Here is a 24,710-nt window from a genome sequence, read left to right as displayed (position 1 = left end):
AACAATAGGGCTTAGTGCCCTTGTTACTTTGTTATGCGAGAACACTGCTTGGTTTGCATTTGGATTTTGTGTTGTTAACCCAAGAACCTTAGAACCATATAGTGAATATACACTACCAAGGCAATAAGTTAGGGTTAATGGAGAAAATTACCATGGTCACATAGCTGTAGAGTAAATGGTGTGCCCTGGATGACAATACATTGTATGTTGGACTTCATGATTATGTTTATTGAATTATATTGAATTTATTGGGTTTTTTTCTGCTGAGGATAATGTATATTTAATCTGATAAGGAACCTGGGCATTTATACCAATGGAAGTCCAGTTGACTCAGCTTTTGAAAATTGTATATCTCATAATGATTGCATATTGTATGATTATACTCTGCTTACAGGATATTTGCTCTTGCACTGTACTCTAGACAGAGAGAAACTACATTGTAGTTTATTATACAGCACACAGTTCTCAAAGGGAAACTCAGCACTTTTGAAAGTGCAGTCTGACTATATGTACATTAAATCTACCTGAGTTCTCATTCAAAATCAGATCAAATATATTGTACTTGTTGAAAATTTATGAAATCTCCTCTATGTTGTGACTTGAGACAGATGGATATAGAGTCACTGCTATAGAGCCATTAAATAAAAAAAATATGGCATTGTACAATCATGATAGTTTTGTATAAATGAAATTATTTGCTGTATTTTTCATATACAGGTACCCTAGTCTGGTAGATAGATATATTACTAGCATTGCTGCCTGTGTAAAGGATGAGAATCCATTGGTTAGAAAACAAACCCTGACTCAGCTCACACGTCTACTGCAGGTATGTACAAGATCCAATGCTAAAAAAGTCATTCGAACATGAACAACTCCCTTGTGCAGGGTACAAGAAGTATTAAACATGAACACAGTAACATATCCTTAGATTATAGATTACATCTTTTCAATATTCCTAATCCAGGAAAAAAATGAACTCTTAGACAAACCTCAAACTATGTTGATAATGGGGTCGTATATTTGACTACTTCCTCCTGCTATTTCAAGTTATAGTTATACTGGAGCCATCAGGGGATTGATGTAACTTTATCACTTTAAAATTATATTGCTCTGTATTATATTATGCAAAGATTGAAGGATTTGTCATTGTCGGTTAAAACTCTATTAAACACAGTAATTAGGTGTCCATAACACAGTAACTATACCATTACAGGTCACTGCAGCTGAGTTCACTTGATAATACTGTTATACATTGCAGGAGGATTACATCAAATGGAAGGGTGTCTTATTCTTCAGATTCATTTCATCGTTAGTGGATCCCATTACTGAAATTAAACAATTTGGTATGGATTCTAACTAGGCATTATTACATATGTGTACCACTGATTACTTGTGTGTGTGTGTGAGTGTGTGTGTCTGTGTGTGTATGTGTGTGTGTCTGTATGTTTGTCTGTGTATGTGTGTGTATGTCTGTCTGTCTGTGTGTGTGTGTGTGTGTGTGTGTGTGTACATACTATTGGTCTTTACACAGCAGTGCAATATCCAAAACAAACGTGATAGCATACCTGTGTGCAAATCGATGTGCAAGCATTTCCATGATGTGCAAAATACCATGAATGCAGTAAGTTATAGTTTTATAAAAAAAAGTGTGTTGTTTTGGCTCAATCTACATACATGTGTTAATAACAGATGATGGCCCAATACCAATGTGGGCACTTTTCAGTTTATATCTAGCCTGAAATATAAATAAACTTCAATAATAATCAAATAAAATTGCAATGCATGGTAGGATATTCATTTCATATCTGATTACGGCTGTTTGAGTATGTGAAATTTGTCTTTACAGGCGAGTTCTGTCTGGGTACCTTCCTAGGAAACCGACATCCATTGATGTTTTTCAACCACTTTGTAGAGTGTCTTTTCTATTTTAATGAATACAGCAAACATAGTGGTAAGTAGTATTGCATACAAATGAGGACGCGGTCTTTCATTCTACACAAAAGTTTGTGATTGCACAGTGCCATTTTTACAGAAATGTGTTTGGGATAAACATGTAATAATAACAGAAACCCATGACATGTGAGTGTAAGTGTGGGTACTCAGGGGTATTTGTATGAGTGCTTGCAGTGTTTTCTGCTGCACTTTCACGAGTGTAAAGTAATGACGCAGAGAACACTGCAAGCACTCGTGCAAATACCCCAAGTACATCACACTTTCACTCGTGTGTCTTGGGGTTCTGTCATATATAGTATTTCGTATTTTGTACGTTTAATGTAGTATGCTCCTTGAATATAAATGTAAATTTTCGATGTTTTTTCAATCACAAACACTGAAACCTGTTCTCAGTTAGAATCAAGAAATAAATCAGGCGTCGTCATACAATTCTTTTGAATACAGGTCAAAATGATTTTGCCATTTTAGAAACGTTTCCAAACAGCACCCTCTAGTGGCCAAATGATGCAATCGTTTGTTTTTTTGATGACCGACAGATCATAGTGTATTAAGTTTATATAAAAGAGGAAATCTCAGTCTTTCTTTTAACTGAGATTATCAATCTCTTTTCTCCCTTCTTTTTTTTAGTATTTAATAAGTTTTCTCAAAGTGAGCGAGAGAAGAAGCTGTTTTCACTGAAGGGTAAAGGAAATGCTGCCAAGAGAATGGTTATTTACAGATTCTTACTGGATCAAATGAGTGATGAACACAGATTTCAACTGACTGCCAAACTGTGTCAAGAGGTAAGAACTGATACTTCGGCAAAATATCAAAGAATACTTCCAACTTTATATGTCAACATAAGTTGTAGCTGTGGTTTCAGAGAAATAAATTAAAAGTTATTTGATTTGAAAAGTCATACAAACATGGAACAATAATTAATTGCAGAATACATTACTAATTTAAGTTATGTTGAAGGTATAAAAAATACTGTCTTTAGTATCAGTTATGGCTGTTGGCGATGTACAAGTAAGACTGGCACAAGATAAGAAATATCCTGTTTGATCAAAAAAATTCAATATTGATTACAGAATGGATAGAAGCTGGTAATTGATTCAAGCAGACTGAGGGAACTTACAAACCCGCCATGTTGAATGTTGCATCATGGGAAATGTGATAATAAATACTAATCAATTAGCATTGTAGACAATATTGTTACATTGTTTATAACCAGGAATGATCCATTCATAGTCACCCTGATCTTTGTGGGAGGTTAATTTTATCAGTAGCTCCAGATTAGGTAATATCATAACTAGGCAAAGCCCATAAGCTCGCGCAGGGTAGATTCATTTGTGACCGGCTGCCTGGGCCAGGGTTGATACACTTGATTTGGGTCATTTTCCAGGGGTATTGACCATCAAAATGTATTTTTTTGAATGACATCTAAGTCTCTGACATGGACGAGTAGTAAAGAAAGTCAACACTCTATGCAGTTGTTGGTTTCAAAAACTTAATATTGTTCATTTTCAATCAGCCAACTTATCATAGACCCTCCACCAACGTACGTTGGTCTTTGGACAAATGTTTTGTTGACATCTTGCCGAACATCATGATTTCTCAATTCAACTGGATGATTTAGGAATGTTACTGTACCAACAAACATAGGAAAGTAGTTATTCTTTTTAGAACATGTAAAAAAATCAATTATCGACAATATACATGTAAATGTCAAAACTACACTTCCACAACCTGGAAATTAAACTGCGCTATGTCATCACGATATACGACGTGCATGCGTACTAGTCATTGAGCCGCTATGCGGCAGCTTTGCTGCCGCTGTGCGAGCTATTACGATAAACATAGATAATGCCATGATAGTCCTTGGCGTCTGAGCATGCTCAGTTTGGATTGCAAGTTCTCTATTGTTAATGTCTGTATCAAAGCATGTTAATAAAGTGGTCACTATACTATACTATACTACCTACCAAATGTACTAAGTTGTTTATTGTCATATTATTTTTATCATGTTTGTACAGATCTTAGGAGGTGTCGTCGAGAATGTGATACCATATGATGAAGACTCTTGTGATCTTCTTAAAGATGCCTTAACGGTGCTTGCTTCCAAGGTAATGTCACTGCAGTGTTTAGTTAGTGTTTGAGTTGTGATGTTTTTTTTACTGGATGAGTAGAAAACACTGACGATGCTGACATTAGTCAATGAAAATTTTAGATTCACTTCCAAGAATATTTTGACTCTGTGAGTAGAAATTTAATTACTGTAAGTATGAACCCACAGTCCATGAACATTCTGAATCTCGCAGGAGTAATATGTATTGGTCATACAAACTTGTCATAATTGCCGGTTAATCTTTGTCTATGATTTTTGAACACCAGGAAATTAAGTTGAAATCCTTGAAAAGGAAACCTACTGATGATGCAGAAGACGGAGACATGGACATGGCAGGAGCTGCCGAACATAAAATCAAGACTGCGGTTATTAGCCTTGCTGTCAAGAAGAATGTGATTGAGAATATTGTACCTATTATTATATCATTGAAACACATGGTGAGTTTAGAATAATTGATTCTTACTATACCATAAGCCTGGAAATGTTTGCTTAAAGACTTAGTTCCATTTTTTTAAAGGAAAACCAAGACGCAAAAAATAAGTAGTGACTAAACTCTGCTTACATGAACACTGTGTGCCAGTCTGGTAATTAGTAAAAATTAGTCTTGGAGAACTAGCTGAAGATTGTAGAATCATAAATGTTTCTTAGACTTAGTGGTCTACTTGTATCATAACCATAGGTTCTAATTACTCACAAATAACATTTCACCTGTTCAGGTCGACAGGTTTTTGTCAAACTGTTGTTTGCTGGCTTTAGTGCCAGACAGTTACTCCTAAGTTATTAGAACACTTGGTCATTATACAAGATCTAATCATTACTTATATTTAGCTGAAGTCGTGAAAGATTACAAAAATGAGGTCAAAAGTCAGTGTTGGGCTGCACTGTCATGTGACACAAGTCGTCTATCTTATTGATTCATTGACTTTGTTCTCATAGATCAGAATAGAATCTGAAATAACATTAGTGAAGCTTTTAGACCCTCCGGCAATTCTGCAGACCTGATGAATGTATTTAAGGATATGGTAAATTAGTTCACTAGACTTTAATAGACAGAATGTTAGCATACTCAGTGTATAGGCCTTTCCAGACTGCAAACAAGAAATTGAGAGTACAGCGCCCTCACTCAAAGTTGGGATATCATCACCTCATTGTCCCTTGGTATTCTGTAGAAGTGTAACTCAGGGATATCTCTTGTATTGTTCGGACATCAAGCAGCAGTGCTGTATGATTAACTGGTTAACCTATACCATGTATAACCCCAAGGTACACACAGACAGGAAGTAGAGTGCCACCATGACAAATTTTGGAAAGGCCTGCATTATATATGAGCAAGTTCTTGCATAACTGCAGTTGTACATTTTACAACTCTAGCGAGTAAAAGTGCAGCAGAAAGCATGAGTTCAATAACCCCTTGATAGTGTTGCATTTATCAGAAACATCTCAAACAGCAAAAATATGAAGAGGCTATTGGTCTCAAATTAATTTGAACTGTGAGTCAGGAGGTGAAATCAAGTACCTATGTGTGTTTGTCTTCACTGAAAGTGCTTCATGCAATTATTGGGGTTTTCAGATTCTCTGATTATGGATAACAATTTAAATGTATTCAGTACAAAAAATAATTTTTGGATTACTAGTACTTTTGTATTGGTACATTTAAACCCATTTCAAATAACTGCTCAACAGCTCTGTTTGATACAACCTTTGTTGATACTTCCATAATACAAACATACAGAATCCATTCTGAAGAGCAATCAATTAAGCAGGGAACTGAACTGCATGTATTTATAGTTAGGCAGACTGCTGTGGTTCAGATTATAATATACTATTCAATATTACTCTGTTTCATGTTGGTGTTCATTGGATCTTTTTGATACAACCAAGCTGAAACCAATAAGAAACTGCACATTCTACACTTTAAGATAGCAAAATTGAATGAATACAGTTTCTTGTAACATTTTGTCCAAATAAAATGAACTAATGTGCCACCATTGCAGACCCAGGATGCAGACATCAAATGCAAACATCAAAACACTGGTACGGTGCCCATGTATATTTGCATGGTTTATTTCATTTAGACAAAATGTAACAAGTAATTGATTGTGATTCACTGATTGCTATCTTAGTGCAGAACATGCAGTTTCTTGTTGGTTTCTGCATTGTTGTATCAAATAGAGCCACTGAGCAGTAATGGGAAACAGAATGTAATTTGTTATGCATTGAGTTACAGTTATTGATCGACTGTAGTGTATAGAATTTTTTATACAAAAATTTACAAATATTTATAAAAAAAATACACAATAATTGTTATACAAAAAACCCCAGAATTTACCAGAAATACCATGGACTCACAATACAAGTATTGCCTAGCAAACTTTTCTAACACATTTGAACATTTCACAAACTGATACTTGTAACTCTAAATTGTCATGATTGTTTTACATTTTTTTCAGCTTGAGAAACATCGGTCACCAGTTCTGAAAGAACTGATGTTATATTTAGCTGAAGTTATGAAAGATTACAAGAATGAGGTTAAAGGTCAGTGTTGGGCTGCACTGTCATGTGACACAAGTGTATCATAACAAGTCATCTATCTTATTGATTGACTTTGTTCTCACAGATCTGAATAGAATCTAAAATAACATTAGTAAAGCTTTTAGACCCTCGGCCATTTCTGCAGACTTCAAAAGTGACCACAGGTCACAAGGTGACATCAAGAGCTTGTCTGAAGTTCATGGTCAGCCATTGTTTGGCAACCTTCCCATTGTAGATCTGAGGTCTTGTAACAAGACTAATAAAAAAAATAGTAATATTACATCATGCATGCAAGTATAGAATAAACCAAAGTCTGTCTTCACAGTTAGATAACCACTAAATAATTGTTTTTTTTTGGAATTATGATGGCTGCTCTGACTCTGCACGTTACCTGTTCAAGCCTTGCCACTTCCATCTGTTTCTTGCTAAAGTCCTTGGGCAAGATTTTAACTATCACATAGTCGCAGTCAACCCAGCTGTATATAAATGATAACCTAGTAGAATAGACACGTATGCAAAGGATATTTACCAAAACAGCCGGTGGTAATTCTAAAGAGTAAATTTAAACAAACCTGTGATTGATAAAATAAAGTAAACATTGTCTGCAGTGTGCATGCTTCAAGTTCAATGTTGACATAGTATGCCTTTCTCCTTCTTTAGACATCCTGGCAGCAGATCGTCAGCTTGCAAGTGAAATAGAATTTGATCTGAGGAAGTTTGAAGAGGAAGAGAAAGAAAAGAAAGAGAAAGCCAGACGTAGACCAAGTTTAATGTCACCTAGACCAGTAAGTGAACTGTCCAAGTTTAATGTCACCTAGACCAGTAAGTGAACTGTCCAAGTTTAATGTCACCTAGACCAGTAAGTGAACTGTCCAAGTTTAATGTCACCTAGACCAGTAAGTGAACTGTCTAAGTTTAATGTCACCTAGACCAGTAAGTGAACTGTCTAAGTTTAATGTCACCTAGACCAGTAAGTGAACTGTCTAAGTTTAATGTCACCTAGACCAGTAAGTGAACTGTCTAAGTTTAATGTCACCTAGACCAGTAAGTGAACTGTCTAAGAGTAATGTCACCTAGACCAGTAAGTGAACTGTCTAAGTTTAATGTCACCTAGACCAGTAAGTGAACTGTCCAAGTTTAATGTCACCTAGACCAGTAAGTGAACTGTCTAAATTTAATGTCACCTAGACCAGTAAGTGAACTGTCTAAGTTTAATGTCACCTAGACCAGTAAGTGAACTGTCCAAGTTTAATGTCACCTAGACCAGTAAGTGAACTGTCTAAGTTTAATGTCACCTAGACCAGTAAGTGAACTGTCTAAGTTTAATGTCACCTAGACCAGTAAGTGAACTGTCCAAGTTTAATGTCACCTAGACCAGTAAGTGAACTGTCCAAGTTTAATGTCACCTAGACCAGTAAGTGAACTGTCTAAGTTGAATGTCACCTAGACCAGTAAGTGAACTGTCTAAGTTTAATGTCACCTAGACCAGTAAGTGAACTGTCTAAGTTTAATGTCACCTAGACCAGTAAGTGAACTGTCTAAGTTTAATGTCACCTAGACCAGTAAGTGAACTGTCTAAGTTTAATGTCACCTAGACCAGTAAGTGAACTGTCTAAGATTAATGTCACCTAGACCAGTAAGTGAACTGTCTAAGTTTAATGTCACCTAGACCAGTAAGTGAATTGTCCAAGTTTAATGTCACCTAGACCAGTAAGTGAACTGTCCAAGTTTAATGTCACCTAGACCAGTAAGTGAACTGTCTAAGTTTAATGTCACCTAGACCAGTAAGTGAACTGTCTAAGTTTAATGTCACCTAGACCAGTAAGTGAACTGTCTAAGTTTAATGTCACCTAGACCAGTAAGTGAACTGTCTAAGTTTAATGTCACCTAGACCAGTAAGTGAACTGTCTAAGTTTAATGTCACCTAGACCAGTAAGTGAACTGTCCAAGTTTAATGTCACCTAGACCAGTAAGTGAACTGTCCAAGTTTAATGTCACCTAGACCAGTAAGTGAACTGTCTAAGTTTAATGTCACCTAGACCAGTAAGTGAACTGTCCAAGTTTAATGTCACCTAGACCAGTAAGTGAACTGTCCAAGTTTAATGTCACCTAGACCAGTAAGTGAACTGTCTAAGTTTAATGTCACCTAGACCAGTAAGTGAACTGTCCAAGTTTAATGTCACCTAGACCAGTAAGTGAACTGTCTAAGATTAATGTCACCTAGACCAGTAAGTGAACTGTCTAAGTTTAATGTCACCTAGACCAGTAAGTGAACTGTCTAAGTTGAATGTCACCTAGACCAGTAAGTGAATTGTCCAAGTTTAATGTCACCTAGACCAGTAAGTGAACTGTCTAAGTTTAATGTCACCTAGACCAGTAAGTGAACTGTCCAAGTTTAATGTCACCTAGACCAGTAAGTGAACTGTCTAAGTTTAATGTCACCTAGACCAGTAAGTGAACTGTCTAAGAGTAATGTCACCTAGACCAGTAAGTGAACTGTCTAAGTTTAATGTCACCTAGACCAGTAAGTGAACTGTCTAAGTTTAATGTCACCTAGACCAGTAAGTGAACTGTCTAAGTTTAATGTCACCTAGACCAGTAAGTGAATTGTCTAAGTTTAATGTCACCTAGACCAGTAAGTGAACTGTCCAAGTTTAATGTCACCTAGACTAGTAAGTGAACTTTCCAAGTTTAATGTCACCTAGACCAGTAAGTGAACTGTCTAAGTTTAATGTCACCTAGACCAGTAAGTGAACTGTCTAAGTTTAATGTCACCTAGACCAGTAAGTGAACTGTCCAAGTTTAATGTCACCTAGACCAGTAAGTGAACTGTCTAAGAGTAATGTCACCTAGACCAGTAAGTGAACTGTCTAAGTTTAATGTCACCTAGACTAGTAAGTGAACTGTCTAAGTTGAATGTCACCTAGACGAGTAAGTGAACTGTCTAAGTTTAATGTCACCTAGACTAGTAAGTGAACTGTCTAAGTTTAATGTCACCTAGACCAGTTAGTGAACTGTCCAAGTTTAATGTCACCTAGACCAGTAAGTGAACTGTTTAAGTTTAATGTCACCTAGACGAGTAAGTGAACTGTCCAAGTTTAATGTCACCTAGACCAGTAAGTGAACTGTCCAAGTTTAATGTCACCTAGACCAGTAAGTGAACTGTCTAAGTTTAATGTCACCTAGACCAGTAAGTGAACTGTCCAAGTTTAATGTCACCTAGACCAGTAAGTGAACTGTCTAAGTTTAATGTCACCTAGACCAGTAAGTGAACTGTCTAAGTTTAATGTCACCTAGACCAGTAAGTGAACTGTCTAAGTTTAATGTCACCTAGACCAGTAAGTGAACTGTCTAAGAGTAATGTCACCTAGACCAGTAAGTGAACTGTCTAAGTTTAATGTCACCTAGACCAGTAAGTGAACTGTCTAAGTTTAATGTCACCTAGACCAGTAAGTGAACTGTCTAAGATTAATGTCACCTAGACCAGTAAGTGAACTGTCTAAGTTTAATGTCACCTAGACCAGTAAGTGAACTGTCTAAGTTTAATGTCACCTAGACCAGTAAGTGAACTGTCTAAGAGTAATGTCACCTAGACCAGTAAGTGAACTGTCTAAGTTTAATGTCACCTAGACCAGTAAGTGAACTGTCTAAGCTTAATGTCACCTAGACCAGTAAGTGAACTGTCTAAGATTAATGTCACCTAGACCAGTAAGTGAATTGTCCAAGTTTAATGTCACCTAGACTAGTAAGTGAACTGTCTAAGTTTAATGTCACCTAGACCAGTAAGTGAACTGTCCAAGTTTAATGTCACCTAGACCAGTAAGTGAACTGTCTAAGTTGAATGTCACCTAGACGAGTAAGTGAACTGTCCAAGTTTAATGTCACCCAGACCAGTAAGTGAACTGTCTAAGTTTAATGTCACCTAGACCAGTAAGTGAACTGTCTAAGTTTAATGTCACCTAGACCAGTAAGTGAACTGTCTAAGAGTAATGTCACCTAGACCAGTAAGTGAACTGTCTAAGTTTAATGTCACCTAGACCAGTAAGTGAACTGTCTAAGAGTAATGTCACCTAGACCAGTAAGTGAACTGTCCAAGTTTAATGTCACCTAGACTAGTAAGTGAATTGTCCAAGTTTAATGTCACCTAGACTAGTAAGTGAACTGTCTAAGTTTAATGTCACCTAGACCAGTAAGTGAACTGTCTAAGTTTAATGTCACCTAGACCAGTAAGTGAACTGTCTAAGTTTAATGTCACCTAGACTAGTAAGTGAACTGTCTAAGTTTAATGTCACCTAGACTAGTAAGTGAACTGTCTAAGTTTAATGTCACCTAGACCAGTAAGTGAACTGTCTAAGTTTAATGTCACCTAGACTAGTAAGTGAACTGTCTAAGTTTAATGTCACCTAGACCAGTAAGTGAACTGTCTAAGTTTAATGTCACCTAGACGAGTAAGTGAACTGTCTAAGTTTAATGTCACCTAGACCAGTAAGTGAACTGTCTAAGTTTAATGTCACCTAGACCAGTAAGTGAACTGTCTAAGTTTAATGTCACCTAGACCAGTAAGTGAACTGTCTAAGTTTAATGTCACCTAGACCAGTAAGTGAACTGTCTAAGAGTAATGTCACCTAGACCAGTAAGTGAAATGTCCAAGTTTAATGTCACCCAGACCAGTAAGTGAACTGTCTAAGTTTAATGTCACCTAGACCAGTAAGTGAACTGTCTAAGTTGAATGTCACCTAGACCAGTAAGTGAACTGTCCAAGTTTAATGTCACCTAGACCAGTAAGTGAACTGTCTAAGTTTAATGTCACCTAGACGAGTAAGTGAACTGTCCAAGTTTAATGTCACCTAGACCAGTAAGTGAGCTGTCTAAGTTTAATATCACCTAGACCAGTAAGTGAAATGTCTAAGAGTAATGTCACCTAGACCAGTAAGTGAACTGTCTAAGTTTAATATCACCTAGACCAGTAAGTGAACTGTCTAAGTTTAATGTCACCTAGACCAGTAAGTGAACTGTCCAAGTTTAATGTCACCTAGACCAGTAAGTGAACTGTCTAAGTTTAATGTCACCTAGACCAGTAAGTGAACTGTCTAAGTTTAATGTCACCTAGACCAGTAAGTGAACTGTCCAAGTTTAATGTCACCTAGACCAGTAAGTGAACTGTCTAAGTTTAATGTCACCTAGACCAGTAAGTGAACTGTCTAAGTTTAATGTCACCTAGACCAGTAAGTGAACTGTCTAAGTTTAATGTCACCTAGACCAGTAAGTGAACTGTCTAAGTTTAATGTCACCTAGACCAGTAAGTGAACTGTCCTAGTTTAATGTCACCTAGACCAGTAAGTGAACTGTCTAAGTTTAATGTCACCTAGACCAGTAAGTGAACTGTCTAAGTTTAATGTCACCTAGACCAGTAAGTGAACTGTCCAAGTTTAATGTCACCTAGACCAGTAAGTGAACTGTCCAAGTTTAATGTCACCTAGACCAGTAAGTGAACTGTCTAAGTTTAATGTCACCTAGACCAGTAAGTGAACTGTCTAAGTTTAATGTCACCTAGACCAGTAAGTGAACTGTCTAAGTTTAATGTCACCTAGACCAGTAAGTGAACTGTCCAAGTTTAATGTCACCTAGACCAGTAAGTGAACTGTCCAAGTTTAATGTCACCTAGACCAGTAAGTGAACTGTCTAAGTTTAATGTCACCTAGACCAGTAAGTGAACTGTCCAAGTTTAATGTCACCTAGACCAGTAAGTGAACTGTCCAAGTTTAATGTCACCTAGACCAGTAAGTGAACTGTCTAAGATTAATGTCACCTAGACCAGTAAGTGAACTGTCTAAGTTTAATGTCACCTAGACCAGTAAGTGAACTGTCTAAGTTGAATGTCACCTAGACCAGTAAGTGAATTGTCCAAGTTTAATGTCACCTAGACCAGTAAGTGAACTGTCTAAGTTTAATGTCACCTAGACCAGTAAGTGAACTGTCCAAGTTTAATGTCACCTAGACCAGTAAGTGAACTGTCTAAGTTTAATGTCACCTAGACCAGTAAGTGAACTGTCTAAGAGTAATGTCACCTAGACCAGTAAGTGAACTGTCTAAGTTTAATGTCACCTAGACCAGTAAGTGAACTGTCTAAGTTTAATGTCACCTAGACCAGTAAGTGAACTGTCTAAGTTTAATGTCACCTAGACCAGTAAGTGAATTGTCTAAGTTTAATGTCACCTAGACCAGTAAGTGAACTGTCCAAGTTTAATGTCACCTAGACTAGTAAGTGAACTTTCCAAGTTTAATGTCACCTAGACCTGTAAGTGAACTGTCTAAGTTTAATGTCACCTAGACCAGTAAGTGAACTGTCTAAGTTTAATGTCACCTAGACCAGTAAGTGAACTGTCCAAGTTTAATGTCACCTAGACCAGTAAGTGAACTGTCTAAGAGTAATGTCACCTAGACCAGTAAGTGAACTGTTTAAGTTTAATGTCACCTAGACGAGTAAGTGAACTGTCTAAGATTAATGTCACCTAGACGAGTAAGTGAACTGTCTAAGTTTAATGTCACCTAGACCAGTAAGTGAACTGTCTAAGTTTAATGTCACCTAGACCAGTAAGTGAACTGTCTAAGTTTAATGTCACCTAGACCAGTAAGTGAACTGTCTAAGTTTAATGTCACCTAGACTAGTAAGTGAACTGTCTAAGTTGAATGTCACCTAGACGAGTAAGTGAACTGTCTAAGTTTAATGTCACCTAGACTAGTAAGTGAACTGTCTAAGTTTAATGTCACCTAGACCAGTTAGTGAACTGTCCAAGTTTAATGTCACCTAGACCAGTAAGTGAACTGTTTAAGTTTAATGTCACCTAGACGAGTAAGTGAACTGTCCAAGTTTAATGTCACCTAGACCAGTAAGTGAACTGTCCAAGTTTAATGTCACCTAGACCAGTAAGTGAACTGTCTAAGTTTAATGTCACCTAGACCAGTAAGTGAACTGTCCAAGTTTAATGTCACCTAGACCAGTAAGTGAACTGTCTAAGTTTAATGTCACCTAGACCAGTAAGTGAACTGTCTAAGTTTAATGTCACCTAGACCAGTAAGTGAACTGTCCAAGTTTAATGTCACCTAGACCAGTAAGTGAACTGTCCAAGTTTAATGTCACCTAGACCAGTAAGTGAACTGTCCAAGTTTAATGTCACCTAGACCAGTAAGTGAACTGTCTAAGAGTAATGTCACCTAGACCAGTAAGTGAACTGTCCAAGTTTAATGTCACCTAGACCAGTAAGTGAACTGTCCAAGTTTAATGTCACCTAGACCAGTAAGTGAACTGTCTAAGAGTAATGTCACCTAGACCAGTAAGTGAACTGTCCAAGTTTAATGTCACCTAGACCAGTAAGTGAACTGTCCAAGTTTAATGTCACCTAGACCAGTAAGTGAACTGTCTAAGAGTAATGTCACCTAGACCAGTAAGTGAACTGTCTAAGTTTAATGTCACCTAGACCAGTAAGTGAATTGTCTAAGTTTAATGTCACCTAGACCAGTAAGTGAACTGTCTAAGTTTAATGTCACCTAGACCAGTAAGTGAACTGTCTAAGTTTAATGTCACCTAGACCAGTAAGTGAACTGTCCAAGTTTAATGTCACCTAGACCAGTAAGTGAACTGTCTAAGTTTAATGTCACCTAGACCAGTAAGTGAATTGTCCAAGTTTAATGTCACCTAGACCAGTAAGTGAACTGTCTAAGTTTAATGTCACCTAGACCAGTAAGTGAACTGTCTAAGTTTAATGTCACCTAGACCAGTAAGTGAACTGTCTAAGTTTAATGTCACCTAGACTAGTAAGTGAACTGTCTAAGTTTAATGTCACCTAGACCAGTAAGTGAACTGTCTAAGTTTAATGTCACCTAGACCAGTAAGTGAACTGTCTAAGAGTAATGTCACCTAGACCAGTAAGTGAACTGTCCAAGTTTAATGTCACCTAGACTAGTAAGTGAACTGTCTAAGTTTAATGTCACCTAGACTAGTAAGTGAACTGTCCAAGTTTAATGTCACCTAGACCAGTTTTGTGGTGCAGAAATCCTGATGTCAGATATCTGAGATAAAGTTAGTTTACATGTTGAACCCTCCCTAATGTAAGACTTGGACATAAACATGGACAATACCTTAGGATTTGTACATGCAAATCAGTGATTCATTCAAAGTTCCGGAATAATGTAATTTTTACACGGAAACGCGTGGAAAATGAAATGTATAAGTAGCTATACATAGTAGAGAATCTCTACTGGGTAGCAAATAAACAGTTTCCGTCTTGACAAGACTCTGAACTCGCTACAAATTTATAGAAGATTACATTACATGTACATGTAGTTTGTCAGAAAACTTGGATTTGGATATTGATGACTAAGTGTCATGCCTAGTACACATTTCGACAGATTGGTACTATCAAAAATATCTAGATGATAACAAGCACCAATCCATAATAGGCGAGTGTTACTGTTCTTATTATAACAATATAAATAAAAATGGTTAAAAATGACACATTCAAAACATTCTTCGGAAATGATTTTGTGATTCAGTATGTAGAAATTTTCTTTTGTAACTATATACCGAGAGTTCATGGCCGTTAATTTTCTTAACAAGGGTATGTACTACTAGCAATAGATTTTTACTCACCTTAACACTTTTTTGTAGGCTTCAGCTGCAGGATCACCAAAGATTGGTTGTACTCCTCCTAGTCTGCCTAGACCTACCAGTGCACCAATACCAGCTGTACAAGGTACACCACTCAGTGCTGGCAGCAGGTATGTGACACTTTATTTTATTTCTTTATACAACCAGGGACAAGCAAACATGTACAAAGCGGAACTTGTACCAAACGCAGGAAAGTAAACAACTTAATAGGATTAATAACAATTGGCACAGTATATTGGAAGTACAGAGACAAGTGTGGCTTGATAAGAGCAGTGTTATGTCTTCTTTACATTTACATGAAATGCCAGGGGAACTTGAAATTCATCTGTGAATAGGTCTCAGCATGTCAGCATTACCAGTATTTTCAAAATGATCAGAAGATCTGATTGTAGAAGGAAATTGTTTAGGCTAATCAGCAGTACCAAGATGACTGCTTTGTTTGTGAGGGTTATTCATGTTTTCTATTCTACTTCTAGAAATATGTCACTGGCAACCTTTGCACTACATAACTCTGCTAAACGTATAGTTGAAGAGGTGAAGAAGAGACGAAGTAAGAGTATGTCAGATATACGTGACATCCACACACCTAGAACACCTAGACCATTCCCTACACCGACAAGTAGTCACACTCCTGTGAATGTCACACCAAGGAACAGGCGAGAGAATGTGCAGGGTAAACAGGAAGAGAAAGTAGCCAGTGATGTTGAAAGTGAGAAGAACACACCTACCAAAAGAACTAGTCAATTATCAGACAAACAAGTAAGCAGTTAGTTATTAATGCAAGCCCATCTGTGTACATATACTGCATCAACAATTGTTTATTATTCCCCAATATTTTTCTGCGTTCAGCCAAAGCAAATATGAGTGACATAATGGGCCCTTGTCTCTAGCAACTCCTAGTGACAACCCTTAGGTTATGAGTATTTTCCGGCTAAATGTAGAAAAATATTGGGGAATAATATATTATACATGTACCATCGCCAGTAATATAAAAAAAATCGGGAAAAGTAATGGCAATTTTGAGCGTTTTGACTCCGTATTTCGAACCAATGACATAGACTGATTGACCAGAGTATATATTCCATATTTTTTATAATAATGATAATACTGTTGTTGAACCACTACATGTACACATAGTTGGTATCTAGTGAAATACTGAAAGCAAAACTGAAGCGTTAGTCCACACCTCTGTACTGGCGAACAAGTCCACATGTCTGGAGAAAAACTTCAGTTTTACTTTCACTAGTTATCAGCTGTGTATAGTGTTTTTGAGTCTTATAGTTTAAAATGTCATTATTGGAGTTATTAGCAAATATGTTAAAGTTACATGTATATCTCAAGGAATGTGTATAAAGTATCTTTAAAATCCTTGACTTAGAGTGTCAGCTTTTCATTCCTATTATGATTTATCAAACATTGTTGTTATTTAAAAACTAAATTAATAGTTTTGAATTTCATGTATTTATTGAAATATTGTAATCTAGATAGGACAAGTGATTTTGCAATGCCAGATAATAGCTACAAATGCCCAGCTTAACTTGCATGTTTGTATTATAACTGCAGTTTTTAGCTCTTGTAACAGTTTCCACCATTTTGCATTGTCTATGTTAGACTCCAGAAAGAAGACCAAATCGAACTCCAGACGGGGTGAGCAGAGCCATCAGTACACCAGATAGAACCATAGCAAATATCACCTTTCAAACTGATAACACTATGACTGTACCACCATCTCCTATACCATCTTCACTGCCAATGACTGTATTTAGTGATGTCAACCCAAGGGATGGTAAGTTAGATAGAACCATAGCAAATATAACCTTCCAGTCAGTTAGAACTACATGTACAACTGAATTCTATCAACCTACAGAGTTTGCCTGTTTCAAGCAGTGCTAAAAATATTATAAAGTTTTAAAGTATATAGTTTTATGACTGATAACTCATCACAGGTTGGTAGTTTTAGCATAGCTTGTGACAAGCAAACTCAGTAGCTTGGTAGAATTCAGTTGTGCACTTTCAAGACTGTTAAGACTATAACAGTACCGTCAACCATAAACTGTGTCAAAATAAGTCAAGTGCATTTAAATACAGGCATTCCCCTTTACATCATGGTATAGATCAACAAATGCTGAATAATATTCAGGGTATCTCGAAAGGTATAATACACTTCACATGTCACAGCATTACTATAGTTCATAATACAAGTATTTCACATTAAATATATTCCATGCTGAAAGGTGTTGGTTGAATTTATGTATGGGATAATGGTTTTGTTGACATATTAAACAGTAAAAAGTATAACAGACTATATACAAAATGGTACATAGTTCACAAATGAAATTGCCAAATTTCTTCTGCCTTCACAAATGAAATTGCCAAATTTCTTCTGCCCAATTTGCATTTTGCTCATCCCTCAAATTCTTGCTATGCGAGGACATTCAAACAGGTGGAATGACACCCATTTAATGTTTAACATGTATTGAAGTTTTTTCCTTGCCTGTAAGTACTGATTTTTCACTATGATAAAGTTATGTTGGCCATTTGAATTCTAAAGATAGACTGTAATCAGTTAAACAATGACTGCATACCTTTGGTGGGACGTCATCGAAACTAAACTTTGGATACTGTGATTGAAAAGTACATACCACTGTGAAAAAACTGCTGTGGACAATAGCTTGACATCTCTAGATAGCATTTGACAAAATATTGATTCATGGTTAATTACATAATGTATGAACTTTGTGACCAAATCTATTATACTCAAATGTATTTTCTTCAAGAGAAAAAAGAAAAAATATCTGACTAATGACAGTGAGAAATTTTCTTGAATGTTTAATTAAAGCTTAGTAAACACAAATTTAATAATTAAACACATCTGGGGTGAATAAATCACCCTACTTGTCCAGGTAAGGCCTAATAAAAAAATTGGGTGGTTCCGATTATGCTCAATTTTAGAATATTTTTCTTGAATGTTTAATTAAAGCTTAGTAAACACAAATTTAATAATTAAACACATCTGGGGTGAATAAATCACCCTACTTGTCCAGGTAAGGCCTAATAAAAAAATTGGGTGGTTCTGATTATGCTCAATTTTAGAATATTTTTCTTGAATGTTTAATTAAAGCTTAGTAAACACAAATTTAATAATTAAACACATCTGGGGTGAATAAATCACCCTACTTGTCCATGTAAGGCCTAATAAAAAAAATTGGGTGGTTCCGATTATGCTCAATTTTAGAATATGTGGTGTAGGTAGATTTTTTATCTTATTTTGTTATGGTTTTTTTTCATGTGTGAGTGTCTAGTTCAGGTAGTTATGTTTTCCATTGTTTCCATATGGTCTATATTATTAGTTTCATCCCATTAGATGTACAGGCATACATGATTACAGATTGGAAGAACAGCTCTATAATTTCTTTTTTTAAGTTGATGTCAGTTTCCATATCCACTATTTCTGGTGAGACTTGACAATTTCTGTGGTTGTATTATTTTTTTCTCGAATGTTTAAAAAAAAAGTTTAGGATTGGCAGTGAAAAACTAGGTGGGGTCGGATAACCAGAACCACACATTTTCTTTTGCCTAAACTAACAGAGTGCTAAAATATGGTTAAAATAACATTTCCCGTCTGTTATCAGTTCCAGGTACAGCCAGTTTTCTACCTCAGCTGCAGTCAGATGAAGAAGACAACCCAGTTGGTAAAAAGAAAGATATCATTTGTATGTTTTCACCAGATCATCCGTAAGTAGTCTATCGTATTTATAATATTTATCTTGTCATTGTAGAAATTTAGTACTTCCCATCACATGCTTTCCTTCCATTCTATATTTCATAAAATGCTTTCTTGACAACTTCCTATCAAATGTGTGATGAGCAATTATGTGTAGTATTAGTTAATAAAAATACAGTGCTACATGTATTTGGGTTACGTTGGTGTTTTACTCATTGACACAGTGTCTTGTGCATAAAGATAAACTCAAGACTAACATTAGTAACAATAACAGACACCACACACACACACACACACACACACACCAGGATCCTTTGCAAATTGATCATGATGCAAAAGTAACAGGCATTTCTATTCTAGAATAGTGCAGTAGAAACAGGCTATTGCTGGGATGGTTACACATCGACTTTGTTGATCATTTTTATGGTTTACTTTCCACTGATATGCAGGACTTAGCTGTGTTTACATTATAACTGTGTCCGGTACCTCTGTAATTGTTTATTTTATTGTGTGTAATAAAGTCATGTCGTTCCATGTGAAATGCCAAGCTGTCTCCATCTTCCCTGTAATGACTTGTACAGAACTTCAATTACTATTCATCAAAAATACAATTCACTTTTTTTTTAGCTCCGCTGTCAGCAAAAGCAGAAAGCGTAGCTTTAGGTATAGGTTGTATAGAGTATAGAGAGTAGAGTGAATCATAGGTGTCCGTCAAACTTTTATATTTTCATCATCTGCTCTGAAAGTGACAGTCAGAATTCTTCGATATTTGGTGTGTATGTTCCCTGGGGGGAGGCTATTCAGATTTGTTCATGCCAAGTTGATCTGTGCCATTTTCAATTTTTTATGATTTTTTTTCATAAAATGTCATTTTCATCAACTCCTTGAAAACCTCTTGTCCGATTGCTTTGATATCTGGCGTGTTGATGCGCAGGGGGTAGCTTACTCAGATTTGTTAATTTCAAGTCAGCACATCTTCATTTTTATTTTTTATGATTTTTTTTTTGTAATTTGAAAAAAAAATGAATATGTTAATGAGCATTATGACCGACGCCATATTGGAAATCAGTCGACGAGACTTTAAGTAAACTGCCACTTTTCAAAAGACACTATTGACGTCAAACAAGCAATGTAATATGTGCTATAGTCATAATTTTACGCATTGGGCGCCCAAATGACAAGCATGTTCGAAACAGGGTTGTAAACTTCAAATCCAATTCTGCACCCCTTCTACATAATCAGCCAGTCCGCAACATCCTCATTTGCATACTCTATCCTGATTCGATCAGAAGCTGAAGGTGACCTCATTTGACCGAGCGAATTTACACAGCAAGTAACAACACAGTACGTTCTTGGTACTCACTAAAATCACACTTCAGACCCACTATAAAATTGTGATGTTTTCAGATAACATGTAACTTGTGATTAATTCTATATTGTCGTGCAATTTGGAATGACAGTGAACCAGAATTAAGACAACTTGCGTAAGGAAGGCATGCCTAGGCATGCGGTTGAAGTTATGGCCGACAGTTCACATGTAAAGTTAAACGACATGAACGTGTCTTGCCATTTCCAAAATGCAAATATTTGGCAAGTAAAAATAATTAAAATAATTACAACTTTAATTTGGCTTCAGACTTTGCATTATGTTTTGCGTATCTTTCCCCGTTTTACATGTAAATCCGAAAAGGTTATCGTGAGGCATGTTGAGGTATTTTGTTGAGAATTATAAATATTGTGAAATGTCAAGTACAAGTTTTAAATACAATGGAATGATGAAAAAAATGGCAGAGTCTGCTGACAGGCGCCAGTCACAAGAAACACTGTAAATTAAAATATCAGACGCTGAGACGGTGTATGTATTAATCGCCATCTTTCTTAGTTTCCGTACGACCCGTATGCACGAGGGACTAACCCGGAAGCAAGTCATTGTCAGCCATACGTTACAGTGGTAACATCGTCCGAGAAATCGCTGCGTTCAGAGTGTCATTATTCACAGAATTGTTGTTTTCCAGTGAAAACCCGTCTTGAATTGTATAACTCTAACAAATGAAGACATGTCAAGTTATATTTTGAAAGTTGTATCGCTAGTTTGAGACGATTTTCTCACGTACTATAGTACTATCGAGGCTTACTTGGACTAGTAGGACCTTACTCCAGTTCATCGGGAAGTTTAGCCAGTCCGATAATTCTTTCTGGTTTAGTTTACAACACTTTTGATCACGCAGATTTTGTTGTTGTGATGAAAAGAAATTAAAAAAAAGATCACTTCAACCATTTCGTTGTGTTTTCTTTGTGAAAGGTAATCGAACATGAACGAGTGTTACCACTGTAACGTATGGCTGAGAATGACTCTCTTCCGGGTACTTGAGATTGTCGCCGTACGGAAACTAAGATGACTATTAATACATTTCTTCCCTATATATATATACCACAACTTGTACAAGTTGAATGTTGTTGACTTTGTAAATTTGTTAGAAAATTGAAATTCAAATTGCCTCAAAATTATTTTAGATCCCTAGTTTATTTCATTCATCATTAAAATTTTCCAGGGTTACAGCTGTAAGACACTGGAATTATTTATAGCCAACCTCAAAATCCTCTTTTTTTCTTTTTCTTGTGTGCATTTCCCATTCATTTTTTTGCTGAGATTTTGTGCAATTTTTCATAACAGTAGATTTTTGTTATAAAATGGTGACTATGGTATAAAAGTACAATACATTACCAACTTCTGTGTAAAATGTGTTTTATAGTGAGACATCATATGAAACCAGTAACCACTTTATTAGTATTACATCACTAAAACAAAACTGCATAGTGAAGAGCTGAAGAACTGAACCACTTCTACATGTCACCAAAATAAAAAATTGAATAAAAAAAAACAGCGGAGCTATTCTGACCGATAGGTCGCTTGTTCTCTATGTCATGAAATGATATGACATACTTGCAATCAGTTCAAGCAGATGGCATGTTTATAGTGCAGGCCCAACAATGCTGGATGTATGCCAATGCTATGAGGACTTGCCCCTAGAGGCAATGAAGCCAGGTCAAAGTCTAGAATGATGTCATCCTTTTTATGGAGTATAAGCCAAGAACTAACTATCTCTATACTTTTCTGCTACATGTGTGAACATTTTGTTGAGTAAAGCTACTTTCCTCAAGTCCATGTTTCAGTATTTCACGGTCACCACATCAGTGTTATCTTAATGATGATGTGATCATTCTTTTGTTGTGGACCAACTGTTTTCTATAGCTCTACAAAGCAATACTTTTTTCACATCTAGATTCCAATCCTGAACCAAAGTAGACCTTTAATAACGAAAGGTCGAGGTTTTTCAAGTCAGTGTTCCCTAGTTTGTATAACAATATTCTGTAGTGTTTTAAGGTGCAGGCCTTAAAAATAATGCATGTGGTCACTGCCAGCCATATTTACAAAATACATTGTATTTCCACTTTTCCATTTTCTATGTCAAGAATCTCCATTTGTTTCAGTAGATTCTCTGGTTTGCATGAAAGTATATGATTGCATAATTATATTTTCTATAATGCCAAAAATTAAAATATTACTGAATGTACATATCACTGTTGTCTTTAGTCATTTAATTATTAGTGCAGGGGCATATGGGTTTTCGTGTGAAATGTATGTTAATTTTATGAAACATATATGGTTACGTTCATTATAGGACCACATATAAAAAAACACATGTTGGCAATTTTTATCTTCAAAATTACCAACTTCTGTGTAAAATGTGTTTTATAGTGAGACATCATATGAAACCAGTAACCACTTTATTAGTATTACATCACTAAAACAAAACTGCATAGTGAAGAGCTGAAGAACTGAACCACTTCTACATGTCACCAAAATAAAAAATTGAATAAAAAAAAAACAGCGGAGCTATTCTGACCGATAGGTCGCTTGTTCTCTATGTCATGAAATGATATGACATACTTGCAATCAGTTCAAGCAGATGGCATGTTTATAGTGCAGGCCCAACAATGCTGGATGTATGCCAATGCTATGAGGACTTGCCCCTAGAGGCAATGAAGCCAGGTCAAAGTCTAGAATGATGTCATCCTTTTTGTGGAGTATAAGCCTAGAACTAACTATCTCTATATACTTTTGGCCATCATTTTATTAAGTTCATTTAGATGTATCTTTATCTGCAGTAGTCACAACATGGGAACTGTTGCTAAGAAAAGTGCAAATAGTGCATCTAGATAATTTGGTCAGTCATCAAAGTTAATTTCATACTAGTAGTTTTAAAACATTCACATCCATAGTCAGACTCCTTAGTCTCAAAGTGGTATGCTCTGTGTCAGTAATAACGTTCAGGAAAAGAATTTCCCCTTCTTGCCTGAACCTTAAATAAGTGACGGCCCCTTCTGAAAATAATCATAATGAGGATATTGTCAAACAGATACTTTTTGAATATAATCCACCATTCAGTAAAAATTACAAAACATGTGTTTCTGTGTGATCAATACAGTGCTCAATTTACCCTTTTGTAACTTTTCATAGCAACTCAAAAACATGATTATTATTGCAGAACACCAAAACCAAGAACATGGAAAGTTACTCCAAAGGTCACCCATAAAAAAGTGTTGACAGAGGCAAATGGACTGCCCTCTACAGATGATGGAAGTCCTGTTGAAAATACAGCAGGAGAACCATCTGTACTTTCTGAAAGAAGACAAACCAGATCAAGAAGAAGCAGGAAAAAAGATACTGGTCAAGTTTCATGAGACATGTATGATGTTTATCAGACAGTGAATATCGTCAGTGAAAAAAATTGATATTTACTTGGCAAATGATATTGAATTTACTTCAGGTAGGGATAAGAGACATAACTTATAGTTATAGCAAAAGACAGATATACAGTAAAGAAGTTTTTTTTGTAAATCTGTTGTGGTATGGATATGAGACTGAATTATTTTATCAATCCATACCTTGTAAAAGTGAGTAGAATTGTTGGACTTTACATCATGGACTATACTTTTCTGCTACATGTGTGAACATTTTGTTGAGTAAAGCTACTTTCCTCAAGTCCATGTTTCAGTATTTCACGGTCACCACATCAGTGTTATCTTAATGATGATGTGATCATTCTTTTGTTGTGGACCAACTGTTTTCTATAGCTCTACAAAGCAATACTTTTTTCACATCTAGATTCCAATCCTGAACCAAAGTAGACCTTTAATAACGAAAGGTCGAGGTTTTTCAAGTCAGTGTTCCCTAGTTTGTATAACAATATTCTGTAGTGTTTTAAGGTGCAGGCCTTAAAAATAATGCATGTGGTCACTGCCAGCCATATTTACAAAATACATTGTATTTCCACTTTTCCATTTTCTATGTCAAGAATCTCCATTTGTTTCAGTAGATTCTCTGGTTTGCATGAAAGTATATGATTGCATAATTATATTTTCTATAATGCCAAAAATTAAAATATTACTGAATGTACATATCACTGTTGTCTTTAGTCATATCCTTTATATTGCTTTCAACAATTCTCACTGGATCTTGATGAAATAATGGATTCTGCCATATGACTTCTTCAGTCAAATATAATTTTTTGTTTAGCACATGATATGTGACTATTATTATATAATGTGCTAGAGACCACTTGCACTGTCATTATTGTGGATAGGGCTGATGTCCAGATTTGGGTAAGGAGCAATTCTAGATTTTTATTTGGGGGCGAGATGGCTAAGCAAGTACCGACCAC

General features: G+C 36.0%; 1 protein-coding gene across 1 annotated transcript in view; it reads left to right on the top strand.

The window, feature by feature from the left end:
• LOC144433725 (condensin-2 complex subunit D3-L-like) overlaps positions 1-24,340 on the top strand; it is a 51,208-nt gene extending 26,868 nt beyond the window's left edge. The window contains exons 22-34 of the mRNA XM_078122080.1: positions 718-826; positions 1,259-1,343; positions 1,847-1,951; positions 2,581-2,735; positions 3,969-4,058; positions 4,327-4,497; positions 6,511-6,595; positions 7,253-7,377; positions 15,261-15,370; positions 15,737-16,019; positions 16,872-17,046; positions 18,893-18,995; positions 23,535-24,340. Coding sequence (XP_077978206.1) covers positions 718-826; positions 1,259-1,343; positions 1,847-1,951; positions 2,581-2,735; positions 3,969-4,058; positions 4,327-4,497; positions 6,511-6,595; positions 7,253-7,377; positions 15,261-15,370; positions 15,737-16,019; positions 16,872-17,046; positions 18,893-18,995; positions 23,535-23,730 — 1,792 coding nt within the window. The 3' untranslated portion in view covers positions 23,731-24,340. The remainder of the gene's footprint in view (positions 1-717; positions 827-1,258; positions 1,344-1,846; positions 1,952-2,580; positions 2,736-3,968; positions 4,059-4,326; positions 4,498-6,510; positions 6,596-7,252; positions 7,378-15,260; positions 15,371-15,736; positions 16,020-16,871; positions 17,047-18,892; positions 18,996-23,534) is intronic.
• Positions 24,341-24,710: the final 370 nt, after the last annotated feature.

This window comes from Glandiceps talaboti, chromosome 4 (genome assembly GCF_964340395.1).
Source record: "Glandiceps talaboti chromosome 4, keGlaTala1.1, whole genome shotgun sequence".
Lineage (NCBI taxonomy): Eukaryota > Metazoa > Hemichordata > Enteropneusta > Spengelidae > Glandiceps > Glandiceps talaboti.
The sequence above is the reverse complement of the archived record's forward strand: the minus strand, read 5'-3'. Positions and strand labels throughout refer to the sequence as shown.